The sequence below is a fragment of the Narcine bancroftii genome, chromosome 6 (assembly GCF_036971445.1).
Source record: "Narcine bancroftii isolate sNarBan1 chromosome 6, sNarBan1.hap1, whole genome shotgun sequence".
In the NCBI taxonomy this organism is placed as follows: domain Eukaryota; kingdom Metazoa; phylum Chordata; class Chondrichthyes; order Torpediniformes; family Narcinidae; genus Narcine; species Narcine bancroftii.
In genome coordinates, this window is record NC_091474.1 from 806460 (window position 1) to 829038 (window position 22579).

At 40.9% G+C, this 22579-nt stretch overlaps 1 protein-coding gene across 6 annotated transcripts in view; it reads left to right on the plus strand.

Annotated features, from left to right (window-relative positions):
- LOC138735586 (probable phospholipid-transporting ATPase IIA) overlaps positions 1 to 22579 on the plus strand; it is a 144203-nt gene that overhangs the window by 101122 nt on the left and 20502 nt on the right. For 4 of the 6 annotated variants that reach the window (XM_069883600.1, XM_069883599.1, XM_069883602.1 and 1 more), the window contains exons 22-25: positions 3287 to 3351; positions 15351 to 15506; positions 17779 to 17843; positions 21719 to 21827. In XM_069883600.1, coding sequence (XP_069739701.1) covers positions 3287 to 3351; positions 15351 to 15506; positions 17779 to 17843; positions 21719 to 21827 — 395 coding nt within the window. Of the gene's footprint in view, positions 1 to 3286; positions 3352 to 10439; positions 11309 to 15350; positions 15507 to 17778; positions 17844 to 21718; positions 21828 to 22579 lie in introns of those variants that run through there. The other 2 variants (XM_069883603.1, XM_069883604.1) reach the window with 2 other exon arrangements.

Consider the following 22579-nt stretch of genomic DNA (forward strand, 5'->3'; position numbering starts at 1 on the left):
CAGTTGGATAACCATGTTGAGGAACTTAGGGAGGGCATCCGAGGCGCTCTAGTATTTGCCAAAGCCCTTTCCTGCTCACGGTGTCGAAGGCTTTGGTGAGGTCAACAAAGGTGATGTAGAGTCCTTTGTTTTGTTCTCTGCACTTTTCTTGGAGCTGTCTGAGGGCAAAGACCATGTCAGTAGTTCCTCTGTTTGCGCGAAAGCCGCACTGTGATTCTGGGAGAACATTCTCGGCAACACTAGGTATTATTCTATTTAGGAGAATCCTAGCGAAGATTTTGCCTGCAATGGAGAGCAGCGTGATTCCCCTGTAGTTTGAGCAGTCTGATTTCTCGCCTTTGTTTTTGTACAGGGTGATGATGATGGCATCACAAAGGTCCTGAGGCAGTTTTCCTTGGTCCCAACAAAGCTTGAAAAACTCATGCAGTTTGGTATGCAGTGTTTTGCCGCCAGCCTTCCAGACCTCTGGGGGGGATTCCATCCATACCTGCTGCTTTGCCACTTTTCAGTTGTTCAATTGCCTTATATGTCTCTTCTCGGGTAAGGACCTCATCCAGCTCTAACTCAAGGGCTGTTGAGGGGGCTGGAGCAGGGCGGATTCTTGGACTGAGCGGTTGGCACTGAAAAGAGATTGGAAGTGTTCTGAACATCGATTGAGGATGGAGATCTTGTCGCTGAGGAGGACTTCACCGTCTGAGCTGCGCAGAGGGCTTTGGACGGGGTGAGGGGCCGTACACAGCCTTTAATGTCTCATAGAAACCCCTGAAGTCGCCAATGTCGGCACTAAGCTGTGTTCATTTGGCGAGGCTAGTCCACCACTCATTTTGGATCTCCCAGAGTTTGCGCTGAAGATGGTTGCATGCGAGACGGAAGGCTCATTTTTTTCTCTGGCCAGGATGGCTTTACAAGGTGAGCCTGGTGGGCAGATTGCTTCTTTGCCAGCAGCTCCTGGATTTTCTGGTTGTTTTCATCAAACCAGTCCTTATTTTTCCTGGAGGAGAAGCCCAATATCTCTTCAGTGGATTGCAGTATGGCCATTTTCAGCTGATCCCAGAGGGTTTCAGGAGACGTTTCCATGAGGCAGTTTGTATCCTCGAGCTTTGCTTGGAGGTTTGCCTGGAATTTTCCTCTCACTTCGTCTGAGTGCAAGTTTCCAACATTGAACCTCTTTCTGGGGGCTCCACTGTTCTTGAACTTTGGCTTGAAGTGAAGGTTGAGCTTGCAGAGAACAAGCCGGTGGTCAGTATGGCATTCCACGCTGGGCATGACCCTGGTGTGGAGCACATCTCATTTGTCTCTTCCTCGCACCAGAACATAGTCCAGGAAATGCCAGTGTTTGGATCGGGGATGCATCCAGGTAGTCTTCAGGCTGTCTCTCTGCTGGAAAAGGGTGTTAGTAATGACAAGCCGCTGTTCTGCGCAGACCTCTAACAGGAGGCGCCCGTTGTCATTGCACTTGCCGACACCATGCTTGCCAAGGATTCTTGGCCAGGTTTCTGAGTCTTTGCCGACGCGAGCGTTGAAGTCGCCAAGGATGACAACCTTGTCAGCTGTAGGGGTGCGTTGGATGAGGTGGCGCAGGTCAGTGTAGAACTTGTCCTTTTCTGCTGGTTCCGCCTGAAGGGTTGGAGCATAGACACTGACGAGAGTGATGCGTCGCTTGTTTTGAAGGGGGAGTCGCATGGACATGATCCAGTCAGAGTGGCCTGTCGGGAGGTTTTTGAGTTTGGAGGCAATGGAGTTCTTGACCATGAAGCCAACACCAGATAGGCGTCGTTCAGCCTGAGGCTTGCCAGACCAGTATAGTGTGTAGCCCGCGCCATGTTTTTGGAGGCTGCCTACATCTGCAAGGCGGACTTTGCTGAGAGCGGCTATGTCGATGTCGAGTCTGAGGTGTTCATGTGCGCGTTCAGGTCGGTGGCTGTCAGCCTTGTCCAGCATGGTTCTGATGTTCCAGCATGCTAGCTTGAGTTTGTGTGCATCTTTTGAGGGGGAGGACATGGACATGTCCTCGGGCCTGCGCAAAGGAGCTTTTGGGTGGGGTGCAGTGTACGCAGTACTGGCCCCACCCTTTATACCCATGGTTCGTGTGCCATGGCCAAGCAAGCTGGGACGTGGCAGCGAGGTCCTTGGGTCGTAGGTTTTATATAGGAGTGTCCTTCTCCTATGCAGGTTGCTTAACTGGGCTGGAGAGGCCCGCCTCCTATGAAACTCAGCAAGTCAAACAGTGGACTTTATGTTTATCTTTATAAAGATATGGATCCAGCATCTTGGACTTGAGCAAAGATTCGAGCTTGCTCAAGCCCAAAACATTGGTTATGTAACTTTATCTTTGTTACATAATGTATACTGCTGGACCTACTGAGTTTCTCCTGTATAAGTTTTTACTTCATTCATGGTATCTACAGACTTTCATGTTTTACACCAGTGTTATCTAGCAGTATGAGAGAAACACAAAAGCTGTGGATGCTGGAATCTTGAGTAGACAAAGAATTGCTGGAGGTCAGATAGCTCCCATGGGTAGAAATGGTCAATGTTTCTGGTCTGGAGCCTTTATCAAGACTAAAAGGAAGGGAGTGAGATATTAATTATATAAATGAGAAAGAAGCAAGGGAAGTAACCCAGAGGTGATGGGACAGAAGGAATGAGAGGTGGAGAAGGAGAGACCACTGGGAGCAGGTTGGTGAGTGGGAGAAAAGTTCAAGATAAGGAAGAAAGAAAAAAAAAACCCAGCAATGAGTGAAGAAGAGATGGGAAAAAGTGGAACCAGATGGGGCTGGGTTGATCTAAAGTTATAAAAATCAATGTTCATGTTGTTCATTTTGAAGGTGTCCAGAAGGAATGTGATGTATTGTTAAAGTTAACTGGAAGGTCTGCAGATGCTGTGATTGTATCTGTGGATACTACATGACTTGCTGAGTTTCTCCTCCACTTTTGTGTATTGCATGATGTGCTGCTTTTCATGTTTATATTTGGGCTTACCCTGTCAGTGGATGAGTCGGAGGACAGATGTTACTGTGGAACGGTCGGGAGAATTTGAATAGTTTGCTGCAGGAAGCTCAATTTTAGACCCACAATCCAGATGTTCAGGTCAACCTGTCTATACTTGGACTTACAGATGTAGAGAGACCACACTGAGTACAAGAGCATAACGTGACATGTCTCACTGAGAAATCGTACTATGCCAGTGGAAACTAAGAACTTTGTCGCACTTTGTGTCAGAACACGAAGTGACTGTTGGATTTAAATCTGCTCTTGCTTTGACTTCTGCATGTGTTTTTTACAGGGGATGGAGGAAATGATGTGAGTATGATCCAGGCTGCTGACTGTGGAGTGGGGATTGAAGGCAAGGTGAGGATTCGGAAGCATGCTCTGTTTATTTTGAGTTGTTCTGTTTGACGGGTTGAACTTGTTAATCCAGATCAGACAAACTCTAAACCATCACTTACAGATGGTTTGTTATGAAGTACAGATGTGACTGTGAGCCAATTCTTGGGCTGGCCTCATGCCTTTATTTAATATTTAATTTAATTTAGAGATACAACACAGGGACAGACCTTTCAGCTCATGAGCCCACACCATCCAAATCAACCTCATAACCCTGTACATGCGTCATTGGGAGGAATCTGGAGCACACGGATTTGAACCCGGGTCACTGTAATAGAGTTCTGCTAACTGCGACACTAATGGTGCCACCCTATGTATTTAGACGTGTAGGAATTGGCTTTACCAAGACCTTACCCCAACTGCGTAATTGGATCATGGATTTCCTCACCTCCAGACCACAATCAGTGAAGATTGGCAAGAACGTCTCCTCCACAATCTCCATCAGTACCAGAACACCAAAGGGGTGTGTGCTTAGCACCTGCTCTACTCACTTTACACCTACGACTATGTAGCTCGGTACAACAATAACTTCTTTTTCTTTGGCTTGGCTTCGCGGACGAAGATTTATGGAGGGGTAATGTCCACGTCAGCTGCAGGCTCGTTTGTGGCTGACAAGTCCAATGCGGGGCAGGCAGACACGGTTGCAGCGGTTGCAAGGGAAAATTGGTGGGTTGGGGTTGGGTGTTGGGTTTTTCCTCTTTTGTCTTTTGACTGTGAGGTGGGCTCTGCGGTCTTCTTCAAAGGAGGTTGCTGCCTGCCGAAATGTGAGGCGCCAAGATGCACGGTTTGAGGCGATATCAGCCCACTGGCGGTGGTCAATGTGGCAGGCACCAAGAGATTTCTTTAGGCACTCCTTGTACCTTTTCTTTGGTGCACCTTCTGTCACGGTGGCCAGTGGAGAGCTCGCCATATAACACGATCTTGGGGAGGCGATGGTCCTCCATTCTGGAGACGTGACCCACCCAGCACAGCTGGATCTTCAGCAGCGTGGACTCGATGCCGTCGGCCTCTGCCATCTCGAGTACTTCGATGTTGGTGATCATCTCCTCTGATGATCCTCTACAGTCAGTATCTGAAGATGACGTGGGCTGCCTTCAGGAGAGTGAATCCAAGGAAAGCATCTGGTCTGCATGGAATACCCAAATGAGTACAGGAAACCCATGTTGACCAAATAGCCAATATATTCACACAGAACTTCAACATCTCATTTCAGCAAGGTGAGTTACCCACCTGTTTCAAACAGGCCTCAATTGTACCTGTGCCTTAGAAGAGTATGTAACCTGCCTAAATTACGACCAACCAGTGGCATTCACATCCACAGTGAGGAAGTGTTTTGAACAGCTGATTTTGAAGCATATCAGCTCTAGTCTGAGCAGTGATATGGATTTGTTCCAATTTGCCTACCACAGCAACAGGTCTATGGCAGATGCCATCTCATTGGTTCTATACAAAGCCCTGGAGCACCTCAACTACAATTTGGCATTCAACACCTCCAAGTCTTGGGCCTCAACACCCCACTGTATAATTGGATCCTGGATTTCCTCTCTTCCAGACCACAATCAGTTAGTGATAAGAACTTCTCCTCCATAATCTCCATCAGAGCTGCGTTCTTGGCCCCCAGCTCTACTCCCTTTACACCTTGGTAAGACAATAACACCATCTACAAATTTGTTGATGATACCAGTAGAGGGTTGTATAAAAGAGGGTTAAATTGTGTACTAACAATATCTTACACTCAGTTTCATCAACGCCAAAGAACTGACTGGACTTTCTTGAGGTGAACAATCCAGTGATCATTGGGGAATCAGAAGTGCAGAGGATGAGCAAGTTTAAATTCCTGGGAGTCACTAACATGGAGAACCTTTTCTGGACTAATATCATCGTGAAGAAAGTGCGTCAGCGCCTCTACTTCCTCGGGAGCTTCCAGACATTTGGTATGACATTGAAAACCATGGCAAACCTCTACAGATGTGTCGTGGAAAATCTGCTGATCAGCTAGATCGTGATGTGGAGGCATCAACACCGATGAAAAAGACAGATCCAGAGAATTCTAGTTGAACATTATATACCAGTGGGGAAGTTTGAAGAGAATGAGTTAGATCAAATTTCTGAGAGCAAGTTCATTGAGAAATGAATAAATTTGGAACGGATAGAGATACAAAAAAATGCAGATTTTAGGCAGGGGAAACGGAGAATAGAAGGCAATTTGAGTTAGGAAAATAAAGATTTGAGGAAGCAGAGAAAGGCAGTTTTTGTTGGGAAAAATGCAGATTTGAAATGGAGGAAACAGAAACAGAGACAGTTTGAAAGAGAGAAGATGAGAGAAGGAGTTCCACCTTCTGGTCCTAGTGAGAGGTTTATGACCAGTAGGGAGGGTAGGTTAGTTCCTCCATTTGATGAGACTGAGAATGACAAATACTTCCAGTATTTCAAGAAAGTTGCCGAGAACTTAAAGTGACCACAGATCGTTGGTCCCTCATGTTACAAAGTGTGATTAAAGTGAAAGCCCAATAGGCTTACTGCCCTTACAACAGAACAAGCTGTTGATTATGAAATTGTGAAGCAAGCCGTGCTGAAAGCTTATGAATTGGTTCCAGGTTTATAGGCAAAATTTCTGGAATTTGAGAAAATCGATGACCCTGTCTTGTATGGATTTTGCATATGACAAAACTGTGTGCAATAGTGCACATCAGAAAATACAAATGATGATTATAACAGATTGAAAGAGCTGGTGTTAGTTGAGGAAATTAAAAGGTGCATTCCTCATGACCTAGAAACAAATTTAGATGAAAAGAGAGTGGAAACGTTGCAAGAATCTGCTGTATGAGCAGACGAGTCGGCTTTAACCCACATGGTTAAATATGTTCCAATAGAACCTCCCAAAAGGGTAATATGGACCATCCAAGTAAGTTTGAAAATAAATGGGGAAGTAGTGCTAGGAGTAAGGAAGGGAAGCAAGAAAAGGAAACACCTCCAGGTGCTCTTTGCCACTAATTATAAGAAACCTGGTCACATGATATAGCAAATTGTTCTGAACTGAGGAAAAAGAGAGACACCATCAGGTGCCTGTATTCAAAGATATGAAACACACAGAAACCAAAATGGTTTTAGACCTGCTGATAACATTAGGGATGAACTCAAATATTTTGTATCAGAAGGTTTGGTTTCAGTAAAGAAAGGGTCACAACAAGTGACAGTGAAAATCCTTTGAGAAAATGGTGCCGCACAGTTACTCCTGTTGAACAGTGCTTTGGAGTTTGGCGACGAGACTGCCATGGGTGAAATAAATTTGATTCAAGGTCTATGGGGTGATCCAGAGTAGATACCTCTGCATAGGATCATGTTGACATCAGAATTAGTTGATGGACCTGTTATGATAGGGATCTGATTAAGTTTACCAGTAGAGGAAGTTTTCATTGTTATAAGGAAATGACCTTGCCGAGGGTAAAGTTGTCCCTGTGGTGCGGTTGACAGCTAAGCCCATCGTTGATGAGACAAAAGACAAATTCTGACATGTATCCAACCTGCTACAGAGTGATTTAAAAGGAACCAGACTTCGTGATGGTACAAAACAGCCCTCAGGTTGTAATGACCTGCCAAAGACTTGATCTCATTTATTGCATCAGGTTTCTGGTGTTAAACCAAAGGGTCTATAGCGGACATCCCGATTTTACTGAAGTAGAGACAAGGCTTTCTCTGATGATGAAATTAAGAAAGTGCCAGTTGGATATTATTTCAAGGATGGCATGTTGATGAGTAAATGGGGACCACCTGATATCCCTGCCAGTGAAGAGTGGGCAGCTGTTCACTTGGCCCATGGCCCATTGCCCAAGACAAAAGCTGGGAATCACCAACTGTCATGTGTACAGCCTCCATGTTAAAACTGAGTCAAAAGCTCTCATAAAATTTTTCACTTTAATCAGTTTGACTAAAGAGATTCAATCAGACCAGGGCAGTAATTTCATGTCAGGGCTGTTTTAGCAGATGAGTTGGTTAACTCCCAATTTATAAATTACGTCATCTGCATATCATCCAGAATCTCAAGGGGCGTTGGAGAGGTTCTGTTCGACCCTCAAAACCATAATGAGGACCTATTGTTTTGAGAATGAGAGGACTGGGATGAGAGTTTCTATTTGCTTTTGTTTGCAGTGAGAGTAGGTATAAGAATCATTAAGCTTTAGCCCTTTTGAGCTGGTGTATGAACATCAAGTTAGAGGACCTTTAGTGTTGTTGAAGGAACAATGAGTTAATGAGGATGTACACAGTTAAATTTGTTAGATTATGTTTCAAAGTTTTCAGAAAGTCTGTAAATTAGCTCAAGAGAATTTGAAAACTGCTCAAAGCAAAATGAAGGTATGGTATGATGTTTAAAAACAAAAGACTAGGGTATGAACTTTTCAACCAAGGATAAAGTGTTCATCCTTTTTCCAACAAATTCTAATCCCCTTTGAGCAAACTTTTCAGGCCCGTATGAGATGGAGTCAAAGGTAAATGAAATCAGCTACGACATTAGGAACACCCGGTTGAAGACGTAAAATGAAGAGTGGCCCTGTCAACAAGTTAAAACCTTATTTTGAGAACTTGGCTTTTAGCAAGGAAAAACCTTCACCAGTGGTATTGGCTGTTGATAGAATGAAGGGGGGTCTAGGAACTATGAGATGGTACAAGCTAACTCTTGTGAGGGTCACGTCCAATAAAACATTATCCCAGTTCATCTGTTTAATTGGATTGTTTAGCAGAATTTGGATGCTAAGTTGGCTCATCTTCAGCCCCAGGAAAAGAAGCAAATGAAACAGCTACGTTTAAAATTTAGGAACCTGTTTCCAGACGTGCCGAAGAGAGCCCTGATAACTTGCCATGTTGATGTTGGAGATGCCAAACTCATCAAACAACATCCATATTAAATGTATGTTGAAAAGTGAAGCTTGGTCGATCAAGAGATTGAATATATGTTACAAAATGATATTATTATATGTTCTATCTCAGATTTAAGTTCACCTTGTGTCCTGGTGCCTAACTCAGATGGGATGCTTAAATTTTGCACTGATTATAGAAAAGTCAATGTGGTAACAAAAACAGATCCTTATCCCATCCCTAGGGTGGATGATTGTGTGGACAAGGTTGGAAAAGCTAAGTTTCTTATGAAGATGGACTTATTAAAAGGTTACTGGTGTGTTCCCTTAACAGACAGGGTTGGGAAATTTCTGCATTTGTGTCCTCATCAGGTTTATATGAATACAATGTTTTACCATTTGGAATGAAAAATGCTCCATGGACATATGGACATTCCAAAGAATGATTAATTCTGTGATTAAAGGTTTAGAGCATATGAATGCTTATATTGATGATTTGGTTATGAGAACGACACCTGCGAAGAACACATCTCTGAGTTAGAGAAACTGTTTGACAAACTTTCAAAAGCCAACCTTACTGTTAATTTAGCTAAAAGTGAATTTGGCCAACGGTCAACCAGTTTACCTATCTCGGCTGCACCATTTCATCAGATGCAAGGATTGACAATGAGATAGACAACAGACTCGCCAAGGCAAATAGCGCCTTTGGAAGACTACACAAAAGAGTCTGGAAAAACAACCAACTGAAAAACCTCACAAAGATAAGCATATACAGAGCCGTTGTCATACCCACACTCCTGTTCGGCTCCGAATCATGGGTCCTCTACCGGCACCACCTACGGCTCCTAGAACGCTTCCACCAGCGTTGTCTCCGCTCCATCCTCAACATCCATTGGAGCGCTTACATCCCTAACGTCGAAGTACTCGAGATGGCAGAGGTCGACAGCATCGAGTCCACGCTGCTGAAGATCCAGCTGCGCTGGATGGGTCACGTCTCCAGAATGGAGGACCATCGCCTTCCCAAGATCGTGTTATATGGCGAGCTCTCCACTGGCCACCGTGACAGAGGTGCACCAAAGAAAAGGTACAAGGACTGCCTAAAGAAATCTCTTGGTGCCTGCCACATTGACCACCGCCAGTGGGCTGATAACGCCTCAAACCGTGCATCTTGGCGCCTCACAGTTTGGCGGGCAGCAACCTCCTTTGAAGAAGACCGCAGAGCCCACCTCACTGACAAAAGGCAAAGGAGGAAAAACCCAACACCCAACCCCAACCAACAAATTTTCCCCTGCAACCGCTGCAATCGTGTCTGCCTGTCCCGCATCGGACTGGTCAGCCACAAACGAGCCTGCAGCTGACATGGACTTTTTACCCCCTCCATAAATCTTCGTCCGCGAAGCCAAGCCAAAGAATTTGGCCATGATACTGTGACTTGGTTATGTTGTTGGTCAAGGCAAATTGGCATCTGTTTAGGTGAAAGTTCAGATGATTTCTGAATTTCCCATTCCCACATGTAAAAAAGCTGTTAGGGTTTTTTTTTGGAATGGTTGGGTATTATAGAAAGTTCTGTAAAAAATTTTTTAAAGAAAATTTTGACTAGGGTAAAAAATTTGTTTGGACAGAACTTTGAAGCCATTTTAGGTCACCAGCCTGTGCTTAAGTCATGTGGCTTTGAAAATCCATTTTCTTTAGCAATAGATGTTAGTGATGAAGCTGTGGGAACAGTGTTATTACAAAAGAATGGTTGCGATGATATTTACCATCCAGTGGCTCACTTATCCAAGAAAATCAATGAATATCAAAAGAATAATTCTACCATAGAGAAAGAAGGATTGTCCCTTGTACTGGCTTTGCAGTATTTCAGTGATTACATCAGCACAGCTCAAGGACCACTTGTGTATACCGACATTATTTCCTTAGTGTTCTTGAGTAAGATGATAAACAAAAATAGACGATTGTTAAACTGAAGCCTAATTCTGCAGGAATATGATTTAATGATAACTCGTATTAAAGGCAAGGATCGTGTAAGTTTGTTAAGGAAAGATGTTAAGTTTGCAATGTTGCTAAAAATGTTATATTTGTCTATTATGTCATGTGACAATAGTGAATGTGGTATTTCAAACATTGTATATAGCTCAATTTTTTTGTTGGGGAGGTATTACCAGCTCACATTTCATTTCGTGTGACTGTCATTTTAAGGATTTGTGCAAGATTCAATCATTCACAGCTTGTGGTGAGACGGTGTGGTACCGTGAAGTATTGACTATAAATAAAGTGATGCTCTGTAAGAAGAACCAAGAACAATAGTTGTATGTTCAGGAAAACAGAAGGTGAGAGAAAATCATGTGATTATGAATCATGTGATTGGGACACTTAAAGAAACAGGATTCATTATTGATCAGCCAGCCATCTGATAAACACAGAGGTGGAATGACTCTGTGTGAAATGGACAATTCTTCTGATTCTCCCTGTCAGGGGAATTATTGAACCACTGTGACCAAAGGAACAGTCACTTTGATTGATCTGGAAAGGGAAGCAGATGAATTCCTGCATTGGATTTGACCATTGTGATTGTCATTTTGCCTGGGTTTTTGAATCCTCGTGGAAGTCACACATTTTGTTTTGTTTCCCCTATGCAAGGAAAAAAGTTTTGACAATCATTTGTATGAAAGGACATTTCTCTTGGAGCAACTTGATAAGGATTCATGAGTTTTCAGCCATCTGATCACTCAGTCTAACCTCCTTCATAATTACTTCTGGGCATGAGTTTCAAAACCGGATTTCTAAGACTGAACTTTGGGAATGGCTGCAGAATTACACACATACGTATGTACATTCACACATAGTTGGGGTAGATTTAAGTAAGATGTTATATTATTAGTAGATATAAATATATTGTTTTGGAAGAAAAACAATAACGTTCTTGGTGTATTTCTATTGTTGCTGGTCTATGACATAACACTGAGCTGAAATTGATACATCATCACTGTACCCATGTGGAATGTCAGTTGCTGAAGGGAAGCAATGGGTCAAGCAGCATCAATGGGGGGAAAGAATGGGTGACATTTCAAGTTTAAAGCTTTTGCTCGAGTCTCATGTATTATGCTGCTGTGCAGTAAGAGAGATAACAAGCTAATGGCAATCTAACAAGTGTGCTGTTTTCAGTTTCCTGGAGGAGAAACCCATTCAGCAGATATGTCAACTAAAATGTTGTCCATGTATTTGCACGTTGCATGATTTGGACTCCACCTGTTGTTTTTGGCATAGTCCTGGATGGGCCAGTGTCTGTGCAGCACATTCTCTGACAACGGGCTGATCTATTTCCGCAGCATTTTACCTTCTAATTTATTTTAGGCATTGCAGAGCACTACATGATCAACACGCAGCACATATCAAAAAGTAATTTATCATGTCAAGTGCTTCAAGCCAATTAAATTTGCTAAGGTGATATGTAATTTTAAGTGAGCTCTAAGACAATAAACGATAAAGACTAATTTGCAATATTCAAAGAAAATCAAAACTACTGCAGAAGCTGGAAATCTGGGAAAAAAAAGCATAAAATGTGGGAAATTTGCTGCATCTGAGGAAAAAGACTCAGAAGTTGACTGACTTCTTGAGTAATTCCTGCATTTTCTGTTTTCATTGCTCAAATGGTTGCATTGTACCACAGCATCTTCTGGTGCGGCTGCTATCATACAGTACTTGGTTCTCAGTTTAAGTGGAATCTCAGCAACTTTTAGGCATCCTCTATTGATATCAGGAAACAATAAAGCCGAAGCAGGACAGTGTATAATCTTATAAGTTGCCTAAGAGTACCCAGCAATGCACTGGAAGTGAATGAATTTGAAGGAATTAAATGAGTACTCTCTGAATGAGAGAACTTGAGGGGCTGAGGGCATAGAACACCATCGCTGACAGCAAAGAAAACATTTTTTCAAGGCTTCAATTTGCAGATGTATCATAATTTATTTTTTTAAAAATCTGAATTCTGAGCCAAACAAAAGAGTTAATTATTTTCAAAGCAGAAGGTCACAGTCCAGAGAGACTGAGAGGTCACTAGAAACAGGAATTAAGTGACAAAGACTGATCATCAGAGCCACTTTCAAGGAGAAAAGGAGATCAGTAATTTTCATTTGGCAGAAGGATGTAAGCAAAGACATTCCTTCGGAAATCTGAAATACTATTTGGAAACCAGTTTAGGGAATATTTATTTACTAATGTCAGCTGTCTGTGGAAACGAATCAAAGAATTGGTTTCAAATAAAAGCACTCAAAGAAAAAGATTATTGCATTCTTTCTTTCTCCCTGTAATATTACTAGCAGATGTTAAGGTGACATTTTGAACTCACTGTCCTTCATGTGTTAATGAAAATAATTATCACTAATATTTACTTGCGAATGGAAATAGATTTGTTGTACATTAATTTACTTGCATAATCTGAGGTGAATAGAATTTGAGTGAATATGTAAATTATACAGTCTTCCAGCATTTCAGGATCAAAGGTGAAGCTTTTCAGCAGACACCAAAGTCATGGAATTGTTTCGAGGCTGATAACCCAATCCTTTCATCTTGGATGTGAATGGAATTGGCTTTTTTCATTAACTTCATTACCTGAAATTTTGTTGATTTTGAGCATCATTACTTAAAGGAAAGAAATTTTTAAAAGTAAAAAAAATTAGATGTTCTTCGGGAAATACACAACCAGAATATAGAGAATGTGCAGGCATCACTTGCACAGTCCCCAGGAAAGAACCTACGAGAGGACTTAGAAGGGGGCACAAAGAAAGCCTTGGCAAGGAAACCCAAAGCATTCTACATGTACGTGAAGAACAGAAGGATAACATAGGTGCCAGGAATGCCCTGCCGGGGTGGTGATGGAGGCCGAAACACTGGGGGAATTTCACGTGGATGAAAGGAAAATGAAGGGTTATGAGGTAGGGAAGGAATATTTGAGCCAGCACAATGCTGAAGGGCCTGTACTGTTCTACGTCTAAGGTGAGGGTAGGAATAATTGGTGGTAAAGTGGGGAAATGTCTGGAGGCAGAGTTAGGGGAGGTCCTAAACCAGTGGTTTTTAACCTTTTTCTTTCCACTCACATACTTCCTTAAATAATCCCTATGCCGTCGGTACTCTGTGATTAGTGGATTACTTAAGGTGGTATGTGAATGGAAAGAAAAACTGAAAACCACTTTTTTAATTGTACCTAATTGACTTGTTATGTGCTGGGTTTCAGAACTCCAAAAGAAATGGGCAAGTGACCATTTTTCTCAAGCAAAATATTTCCTTAACAACTGGGACTGGAGCAGTGGTTCTCAATATTTTTTTCATCCCCTCTCACATACCATTTTAAGTAATCCCTTACTAATCACAGAGCACTTATGGCATAGGGATTACTTAAAGTGGTATGTGAATGAAAAGAAAAAGTTTGAAAACCACTGTCCTAAATGAATGCTGCAATGTTCACCAGGGACAGGGACATTGGTCAATGCGAGATCATTGTAGAGGAGCTAATGTGCTGGAGCATATTAAGGTTAAGATAAAGGAAAGCCTACATCTTCTCAACAATGTTCAGATAGATTCATCCTCAGAACCAGAAGCCTTATACCCCAGGCTACTACAGAAACAAAGGAAGAGATTGCTGGGGTGTTGGCAAAGATCTTTGAATCCTCCCTGACTATAGGAGAGGTACCTGATGTTTGGAGAATGGCAAATGTTGTCCCCTTGTTTAAAAAAAGGTAATAGGGAGAATTATGGGAATGATAGACCAGTGAGTTTTACACCAGTGGTGGGCAAACTACTGGAGAGAGTCTGAGGGACAGGATTACAAGCATTTAGAGAAGTATAGTCTTGGAGATAGTCAGCATGGCTTTGTGAGGGGCAGGCTATGCTTCATGAGCTAAATGGAGTTTTTTTGAGGAAGTGACAAAAGAAATTGATGAAGGTAGGGCAATCAGTGTGGTGCATCTGGATTTTAATAAGGTGTTTAACAAGGTCCCCCGTGGTATGTTAATTCAGAAAGTCAAGGTATTGGTTCCATGGAACACTGGCTGATTGGATTTGGAATTGGGTAACTTTCAATAGTAGATAGAATGTATTCTGCCTGGAGGTTGATGACTGGTGGAGTTCCACAGGGATCTGTTCTTTATAATTTTATGCATGACTTGGATGAAGAATTAGAGGGGTGGGTCAGTAAGTTTGCAAAGGACTTATCGATAGAGTCAAAGGTTGTTGCAGGTTAGCACAGGATATAGATAGAATGCAGAGTTGAGCAGAAAAGTGACAGATACAGTCCAACCCTGATCAGTGTGAAATAAAAATGTTGAACTTGACAGGGGATTACAGGTAATGGCAGGATTGTTAATAGTGTGGAGGAATAGAGGGATCTTGGGGTCCAAGTCCATAGATATCTCTAGAGTCAGGAAGGCATATGGTGTTCTGGCCTTCATTAGACAAAGGATTGAGTTTGAGAGCTGTGAGGTATTGTTGCAACTCTATAAAACTGGTCAGACCACATTTGGAGTATTGGGCTCTGTTTGGTCATGTCATTATTGGAAAGGTGTCAAAGATTTAGAGAGAGTGCAGGGGAGATTTACAAAGATGTTGCCTGTATTGGAGAACATGCTTCATGGAGCAAGGTTGACAGAACTAAGGCTTTTCTCTTTGGAGTGATGAAAGATACGAGGTATTTAATAGTCATACAAGAGAGGCATAGAAAGGGTGGACAGCCAATACCTTTATCCTGGGCATCAATAGCAAATACCAGACGACATCTGTTTAAGGTATGTGGAGGAAAGTTTAGGGGAGATATCAGGTGGAAGGGTTTTCACACAGAGAGTGGTGGTGCCTGGAATGGTGGTGAGAGTCAGTTGCAATATGAACATTTATAAGACTCTTAGATAGGCACGTGGTGGCGGAAAAATAGATGGTTATGAAGGTGAGACAGGGAAGGATTAGATTGCTATCGAGTAAGTTTATGTAGGTTAGCATAACGTTGTGGGCTGAAGGGGCCATATTGTCCTGTAATGTTCTAACAGCATTTCTGAATTTTGCACTTTGATTGAACTTGTACTACTGAACAGCATCATATCATTTTGTTTATAATTTCTTTAGGAAGGAAAGCAAGCATCTTTGGCATCAGATTTCTCCATAACTCAGTTCAAACACCTTGGTCAGTTGCTGATGGTTCATGGACGCAACAGCTACAAGCGGGCAGCAGCTCTCAGCCAGTTTGTGATTCACAGAAGCCTGTGCATAAGTACCATGCAGGTAATCTAGCATCTATGCTCTTATCAAGAAATGTGCAATTTATGATAGCGTGTGGGGATTATTAAGAGCGGACAGAATTGCGGAGACAGCCAGTTGACGAAGGACGAACCCAGCAGGTTGGTCAACTTCTGGAATGTGTGATGTAGGTGACTATATTTTGAATATTGCCTGATGATTTCAAATAATTGTTTTTGCTTCCAAAATGAAGGCAGTATTTTAAAAATGATAGTAAGTTCTTGTCCAGTTTTCAGTCCTTCTCCTTCCTCCCATCTGTCCACTCTGCAGATCTTCTGAAGATGGAATTAAAGAAGCTATCAGTTTTGCTGTCACTTCCAGTCCTGGTTCTGGAAGGAAAGTTTATTCAGATGAATAAATTGGGCCAGATGTCTCTCAGTTATATTTGGAATAATTCTGATTGTAATAATTCTTTAAAATATTTTGATTGCCTGATAGGCTATAACGAGATAAGGATAAGTATTAAATATTTGCACGTTGGAGATCCACAGTTTAAAACCTCAATGGTACATTAAATGTACAGAAATAGCAATTGTTTGGATTTGCTGTCCTATTACTCAGCTTGTAGCAATCCTACCTCTTCAGTCAGCTTCCATCCCATGTGGTGTGAAGCGGTCCCACGCTTCATAACCATAGATGTCATTTCAATTGAGACGGAAACCTATATCCCCAATTAAAGATTCAAAAATCTCAACTTCTAAGAAGAGCATTGAGAGTTGTTTCAGGTGTGAGGCCGATGTTGATCATTCCATCCACATCAGGGAAAAAAAAAGTCTGCCCCTTATTAATTTGATGCTTCTGGGAGTTTAGTCTGTGTCAGTTGGCAGCAACGATTCTGAAATTTGTAAATTATTCTCCCTATAATATAATAATAGAATTGACGACATTGGTTTTAAAATGTTTTGGGCGTTCTTCAACTGTGAAAGATGCTGTATAATTTTTAAATATTCTCTTTAGATAGAATTTGAATCTATTGTCAGTTTAATGCGACTAGAGCAGTGATATCGGAGTTTGATGGACGAGATTCATCAGTGGTGCATGCTGTGCTATATCTCGCTCACAATCAAAGTTCTGTGTCGGTTAATTTTGAAGAGTTCTTTGAAAGAAAATTTATAAAGAGGTTTACTTTTTTGGATAACTACTTGCATGGAGGGTTGCGCTAGTTATTGGCTAGTAAAGTTAATAGATCATCAATTCCAGTGTAATTTAGTAGGCATTTTATACAGTGTGACTACAGCATTTGGTGATGGACTTGTAATTGCTTGATGACAGATAAGCATTGTATAATTCCAGTGAAACGTCATCTGAATCCAAAGTCTGTAATACATCTTAATGTGTGGCCTTCAATAGTTGGAATAAGCAGGACAACAGGTTGATAAGGATTATTTTTCATATGCTAATATTGCTGTCAATCCCAATTTTATTCATGACGAGAACAAAAATAAGAGAACACAGGAAGTGTTCAACATAACAGGCAGCATGTGTGGAGAGGAAGAACTTGGTTAATACTACAAGTGAATAACCTGGCTACAAATCAAAAAAAGCTGGTAACATTGGGGATGGAGGTGGAAGTGAAAGTAGCATGCAACTTCCCCTGTCCTTTTCATTTATCTGCCTCTTTCCAATATAAATCTTGCTTGATCTCAAATTTCTCCAGTGCTGAAGAGTCATTTACCAAATGTTTAATATTTCTCTCTCCATAGTTCTGCCTGACCTGCTGAGTATTTCCTAGATTCTATTTATTTCAGACTCCCCGCATCAGGCAGTTTACTGTTTCCCATTAACAGGCTGTGAAAAAATATTTAGAAATGTATAACTTAAAAATGGAAAGGAGAGCGATTTTTCTTTGTCATCATCCACATGCATGAAAATAAGAGAATAATATTATTAGATAGTCAAGGGAGCAATAGATTTTGGCCATTGATGAAAGAAACTTTAAGTGGTTTTTCAAATACTGCCAGGAGTGACTTTCTTTTCCCAATAGTCGATGGGAAGGTCAGGGAAACTTCAGCTTCTTCCATTGTCAGTCTGACTTCAGATGTTCAGTGTTAGCTGACTTTGCATTGTTCCACTTTATTCCCACGGTCCTTAGGGCACAGTCCTCAACTGTTTGGAAGTTCGCACCAGCTGTGCAAGATTACATTTCTGAATTAATTGCATCAATGCCTCACTCATTTTTTTCTGCAATAGTTTGTTTAAAATGCAGCAACAAAATCTCGATGTCTGTCAAAAATGACTGTTTGCTGTCTCTCCACAGGCTGTTTTCTCTTCAGTGTTTTATTTTGCTAGCATTCCTCTGTACCAAGGTTTTCTTGTCATAGGGTAAGTAAAAATTTATCATTTTGGTGATGTAACATTTACTGTTTCTGCTATTATAATATTTTTGGTTTTACGGATCTCAAAAAAATTACAGTTTTGTTTTTGTAAGCATATTTGTCAGTAATAATTTAATTTTGACATTGGACACTGTGATCTCTGTTAACATTCTTTTTATGTTGGTAAGGTAATACTTATTGACATTTCAAATGATTTGTACTTCAAATCCAAGCATTATTTCCTTTTTTATATTGATGGAATAAATGCATGTATGATCTTAACTTCTCTGCAAGGTAAGAATAGGAGGGAGAAAAATATAGATCAATGCCATACAAAACAGAATTTTAAAACCCATGGCACACAAGAGACTGCAGCTGCCAGAATCAGTTGCTGGAGGAACCCGGGAGTTGAGAAGCATCAGTGAGAGAAAAAGAATGATCAATGTTTTGGGCTGGATACCTTCATCAAGACTGTGTGTAAAGAGAGCAAGTGGCGAGTGCACTGGTATAATATGGACAGGGAACAGTGGGGAAACCATTTGTTGGAATATTATCAACAAAATTGTTGCTGAAGAAACATTAAAAGCAATTCAAGACTCTCATTGAGATCCTCATGTGGGAGATGGGCAAAGCATCTCTATCTCTGACTGGCAATTTCTGCTGATGGTGGTGGCAGAACTGAAGCAAATTTCATGTAATATTGTACCTGTTTTATTACATGACAAGAAAAGAAACTTGAATATAGAATCTGAGATATCAAATCCTGATTCTCTTTGGAGCAAAGTAACTCACCAAATCTGTAATAAGCAGGGATTGTTATTGGAAATCTGGATGAGATGAAAATAGGAAGGGGTACCAGAAACAATAACAATGTTTAAAATCGATGAATTATCAGATGATGTGCAAGTTATGATAGAATGGGTCAGAAGATGAGGTGCCAGAGAATTGGAGGGTAGCTCATGTTGTTCCATTGTTTATAAAAAGGCTCAGAAATTACAGGCTGGTGATCCTGATGTCAATAGTGGGTAAATTATTGGAGGGTCTTCTGAAAGATCGGGTATACAAATATTTGGGCTGATTAAGGATTAGTCAGCATGACTTTATTGTGGTAGGTCGTGTTTAACAAATCTTACAGTTTTTTAAAGGAGGTTACCAAGAAAGTAGATGAGGGAAAGGCTGTGGGTGTTGTCTCTGTGGACTTTAGTAAGGCCTTTGACAAGGTCCCACGTGAGAGGCTATTTCATAAGGTTCAGACACTAGGTATCCATGGAGAGATTGTAAACTGGATTTGAAATTGGTTGAATGGGAGAAGACAGAGAGTGGTAGAGGATTACTGCTTTTCAGACTGGAGGCCTGTGATTAGTGGTGTGCCTCAGGGAATGGTGCTGGGTCCATTGTTGGTTGTTGTCTATAATTGATCGAGATCAGGGGTATCAAACTCAAATTCACAGAGGGCCAAAATTAAAAACTTGGACTAAGTCGTGGGCCAAACTAAATATTTATTGAAAATTTTCAACAACATCTGCATGTTTTCTCTTCTTTCAACATATGTAACGTTAAACTTTTTCTTATTGAAATAAATGTTTAATAGTAGTTTTGGTTAAACTCTTTCCAGAAGAAGCATTAACAAATGAGAAATAAAATATTCAATAAATAATATTTCTCTCTAGCCTTTAAGCTCCTTTTAAATGTATTTTTTTTCACAAGCCAACAAGTCAAAAAAATAACAACTTGCTTCAATGAAAATCCAATCTTTCAACTATGAACAGTCCAAAGTTAACCAAAGAAAATATGAATCCAAGCTTAGCTTGCGACACTGTGATTTACTCTGATGCACCTGGGTCTAAACCAGATACTTGGCATCTCTTAGATGCAAGTTCATCAAACTCTGGGGTCAGAGTTTGCCTCCCACCTGTCTTGAAAGGTCCTGTTTTCTGTCTTTCGTTTGGCCATTTTTCGTAAGGGGTTTATTACATGTGAGTTAGGCGACAGGTCGCAGATGGTAATGAAAGTAAAGAGAGGAGGTGGGGGCGATTAGCGGGCTGACGGGCCGGCGTCGATGCATTTGCAAAGCATTCTGGGATTTGTAGTATTAGCTGTGCATGCGCTATACTGGCGCGGCGGCCACCGGGCCAGCTCTAATACATATTTGATATGATCTTGCCGGCCAAATATAATTATATCACGGGCCAAATTTGGCCCGTGGGCCTGAGTTTGACATGTGTGTTCTAGATGATAATATTGAAAATTGGATCAGAAAGTTTGCTGATTGACACTAAGATTGGAGACGTTGTGAACAGTGAGCAAGGTTTTCAAAGCTCGCAGAGGGATTCGGACCAACTGGAAAAATGGGCCAGAAGGTGGCAGATGGAATTTAATGCAGACGAGGGTGAGGTGTGGTATTTTGGAAGGACAAACTAAGAGAGGATGTGCACAGTAAATGGTAGGGCACTGAGGAGTGTGGAGGAACAAAGGGATCTGGGAATTCAGATACATAATTGCCTGAAAGTGGTGTCACAGGTAGGCAGGGTTGTGAAGAAAGCTTTTGGCATCATGGCCTTCATAAATCAATGTATTGAGTATAGAAGTTGAGATATTATGGTTAGGTTTTATAAAATATGGAGGCCAAATTTGGAGTATTGTGTGCAGTTCTGGTTGTCAAACTGCGGGAAGGATATCGTAAGATTGAAAGAGTGCAGAGAAGATATACTAGGATGTTGTCGGGTCTTCAGGACTTGAATTACAGGGAAAGATTAAACAGATTAGGACTTCATGGAGTGTAGAAGAATGAGGGGAGATTTGATAGAGGTTTACAAAATTATGAGGGGTAAAGACAGAGTAAATGTGAATAGGCTCTTTCCACAGATTAGGAGAGATGAATACGAGAGGACATGGCTTTGGAAGGGAGAGGTCTGGAGGGTCATGAAATGGGTGCAGGTCATTGGGACTAGTGATATGATGTTTTAGGCACAGACTAGAAAGCTGAATAGCCTGTTTTCTGTGCTGTAATGTTCTTATGCTTCTATGGTTCTATAGGAAGAACTATTCAAAATTGGCTGAGAGATTATAGAGGGAGTATGATGGTTCAGAACATCAGGACTTTATCAGGAGGAAGAGAACTAGCAATGTTCTTTAGTGCATGACATTAAAACTGATGCTGCTTTGATGGTTGTCAATTGGGAACAGAGCTCAAAGACAAAATGGCAACCGGTAAAAAAGGATTAAGTGAACAGTGGTGAAGATGGTAACACGTATTGAGAAGGTGGATAGTGGAAGGGAAATGCCTGATAGAATGCAGGAGAAAAAGCTGTATGTGCTGGGTGATACCATTTTAAGGGGGTTGTTTGTTCATACATTTTGTGAGGATGTTCTGAAATATAAATATGCAGTTAATGAAGGATACACAATCCTGAAACTGATTGAGTCATAGTACATAGCACTAACCTTGCATAAAACATGGGTAATACCTCAGCTGGACTAATTAGTCCAATTCTATACACACCAAACCAATTATCATGGTTAGGCCAACTTGAATGTCCAATACACAAGTGCTCAGTAGGTCTTCCATTGATCAATTTGGTGGAGTCTCAAGAGATCTAGCTGCCAGATGGTCTGAAGCAGATGGTGAGCAAATGCACATGTTGCAGACCAATTCAACCTCATCCTTGACATTCCACTTGTTGCAAATGTATCTGACATTACACTAAGGATGGGATCTATCATTTTGAATGGGGTTACATCATGCTTGATAGTGTATTATCAACCATCTTTTTAAGGGTCAATCAAATCATTTTAAAAATGTGATTAATATCTCGGTTGATGTTCAAGAGAAGAAAAGTGTTTTGTGTACCTGGAAATTGAGGTTTTACACTTCTCTCCTAGGTATTCCACAATTTACACCATGTTCCCAGTATTTTCTCTTGTTCTGGATAAAGATGTTAAATCAGAAGTTGCAATGCTTTATCCAGAGCTCTATAAAGACCTTACTAAGGTACATTAATGGAATTATTTTCTTCATTATAAATGTCCTGAAGGTACAGCATTATATTTTTGTTATTGACTTTTAACTTTGCAGAAATTTCCAAAATTTCTTTGAACCAATTTATACTTGTAAAATCTATTAATCCAGAATTCTATTATAAAATATTTATTTTTTAAAGAAAAGTATTTGAAAAATATTTTTCATCTTGGTGCAGAAAGTTTCATTCACACAGTACCAGTCAACCTCAGCATGTACCAAAATGCTTTAAATGGATTTGACATCTTAACATGGGTGCAAAAAAAACAAGTTTTCAATGTGCTTTTTATTGTGCAGAGACAAATGCACAAGTAACCAAAGTGGTTGATGCTGAAGTTGAATTGGGTTTTAAATGATTTTAACAAGAAATTGCCAATCACGTGGCACGAGTGTGATAGTTTTCCAAAGCATGCACTCGTGTATGAAGTATACTGCGCTGAATACAAGGGAATGTCACTGTGCAAGAAAATTTTAAATTTTAAATACATTTCTTCAATATCACAGATGCTCCATTTTCCCTGATTTCAGCAAAAGCGATGGTTTTATCATACTTTCAACATTAATGAAACATCTGAGTGTACTTAACAGGGGATTACATGGAGAGTACACAGTGGTATCAGTGTTAGAAGAGGCTGCTGTTCAAAATTGAAGAGAGTTATTTTAATGATGAGGAATAGATGGATATGGAATGAATGCATACTTGATGACTCTTCTCGTCATGTCTG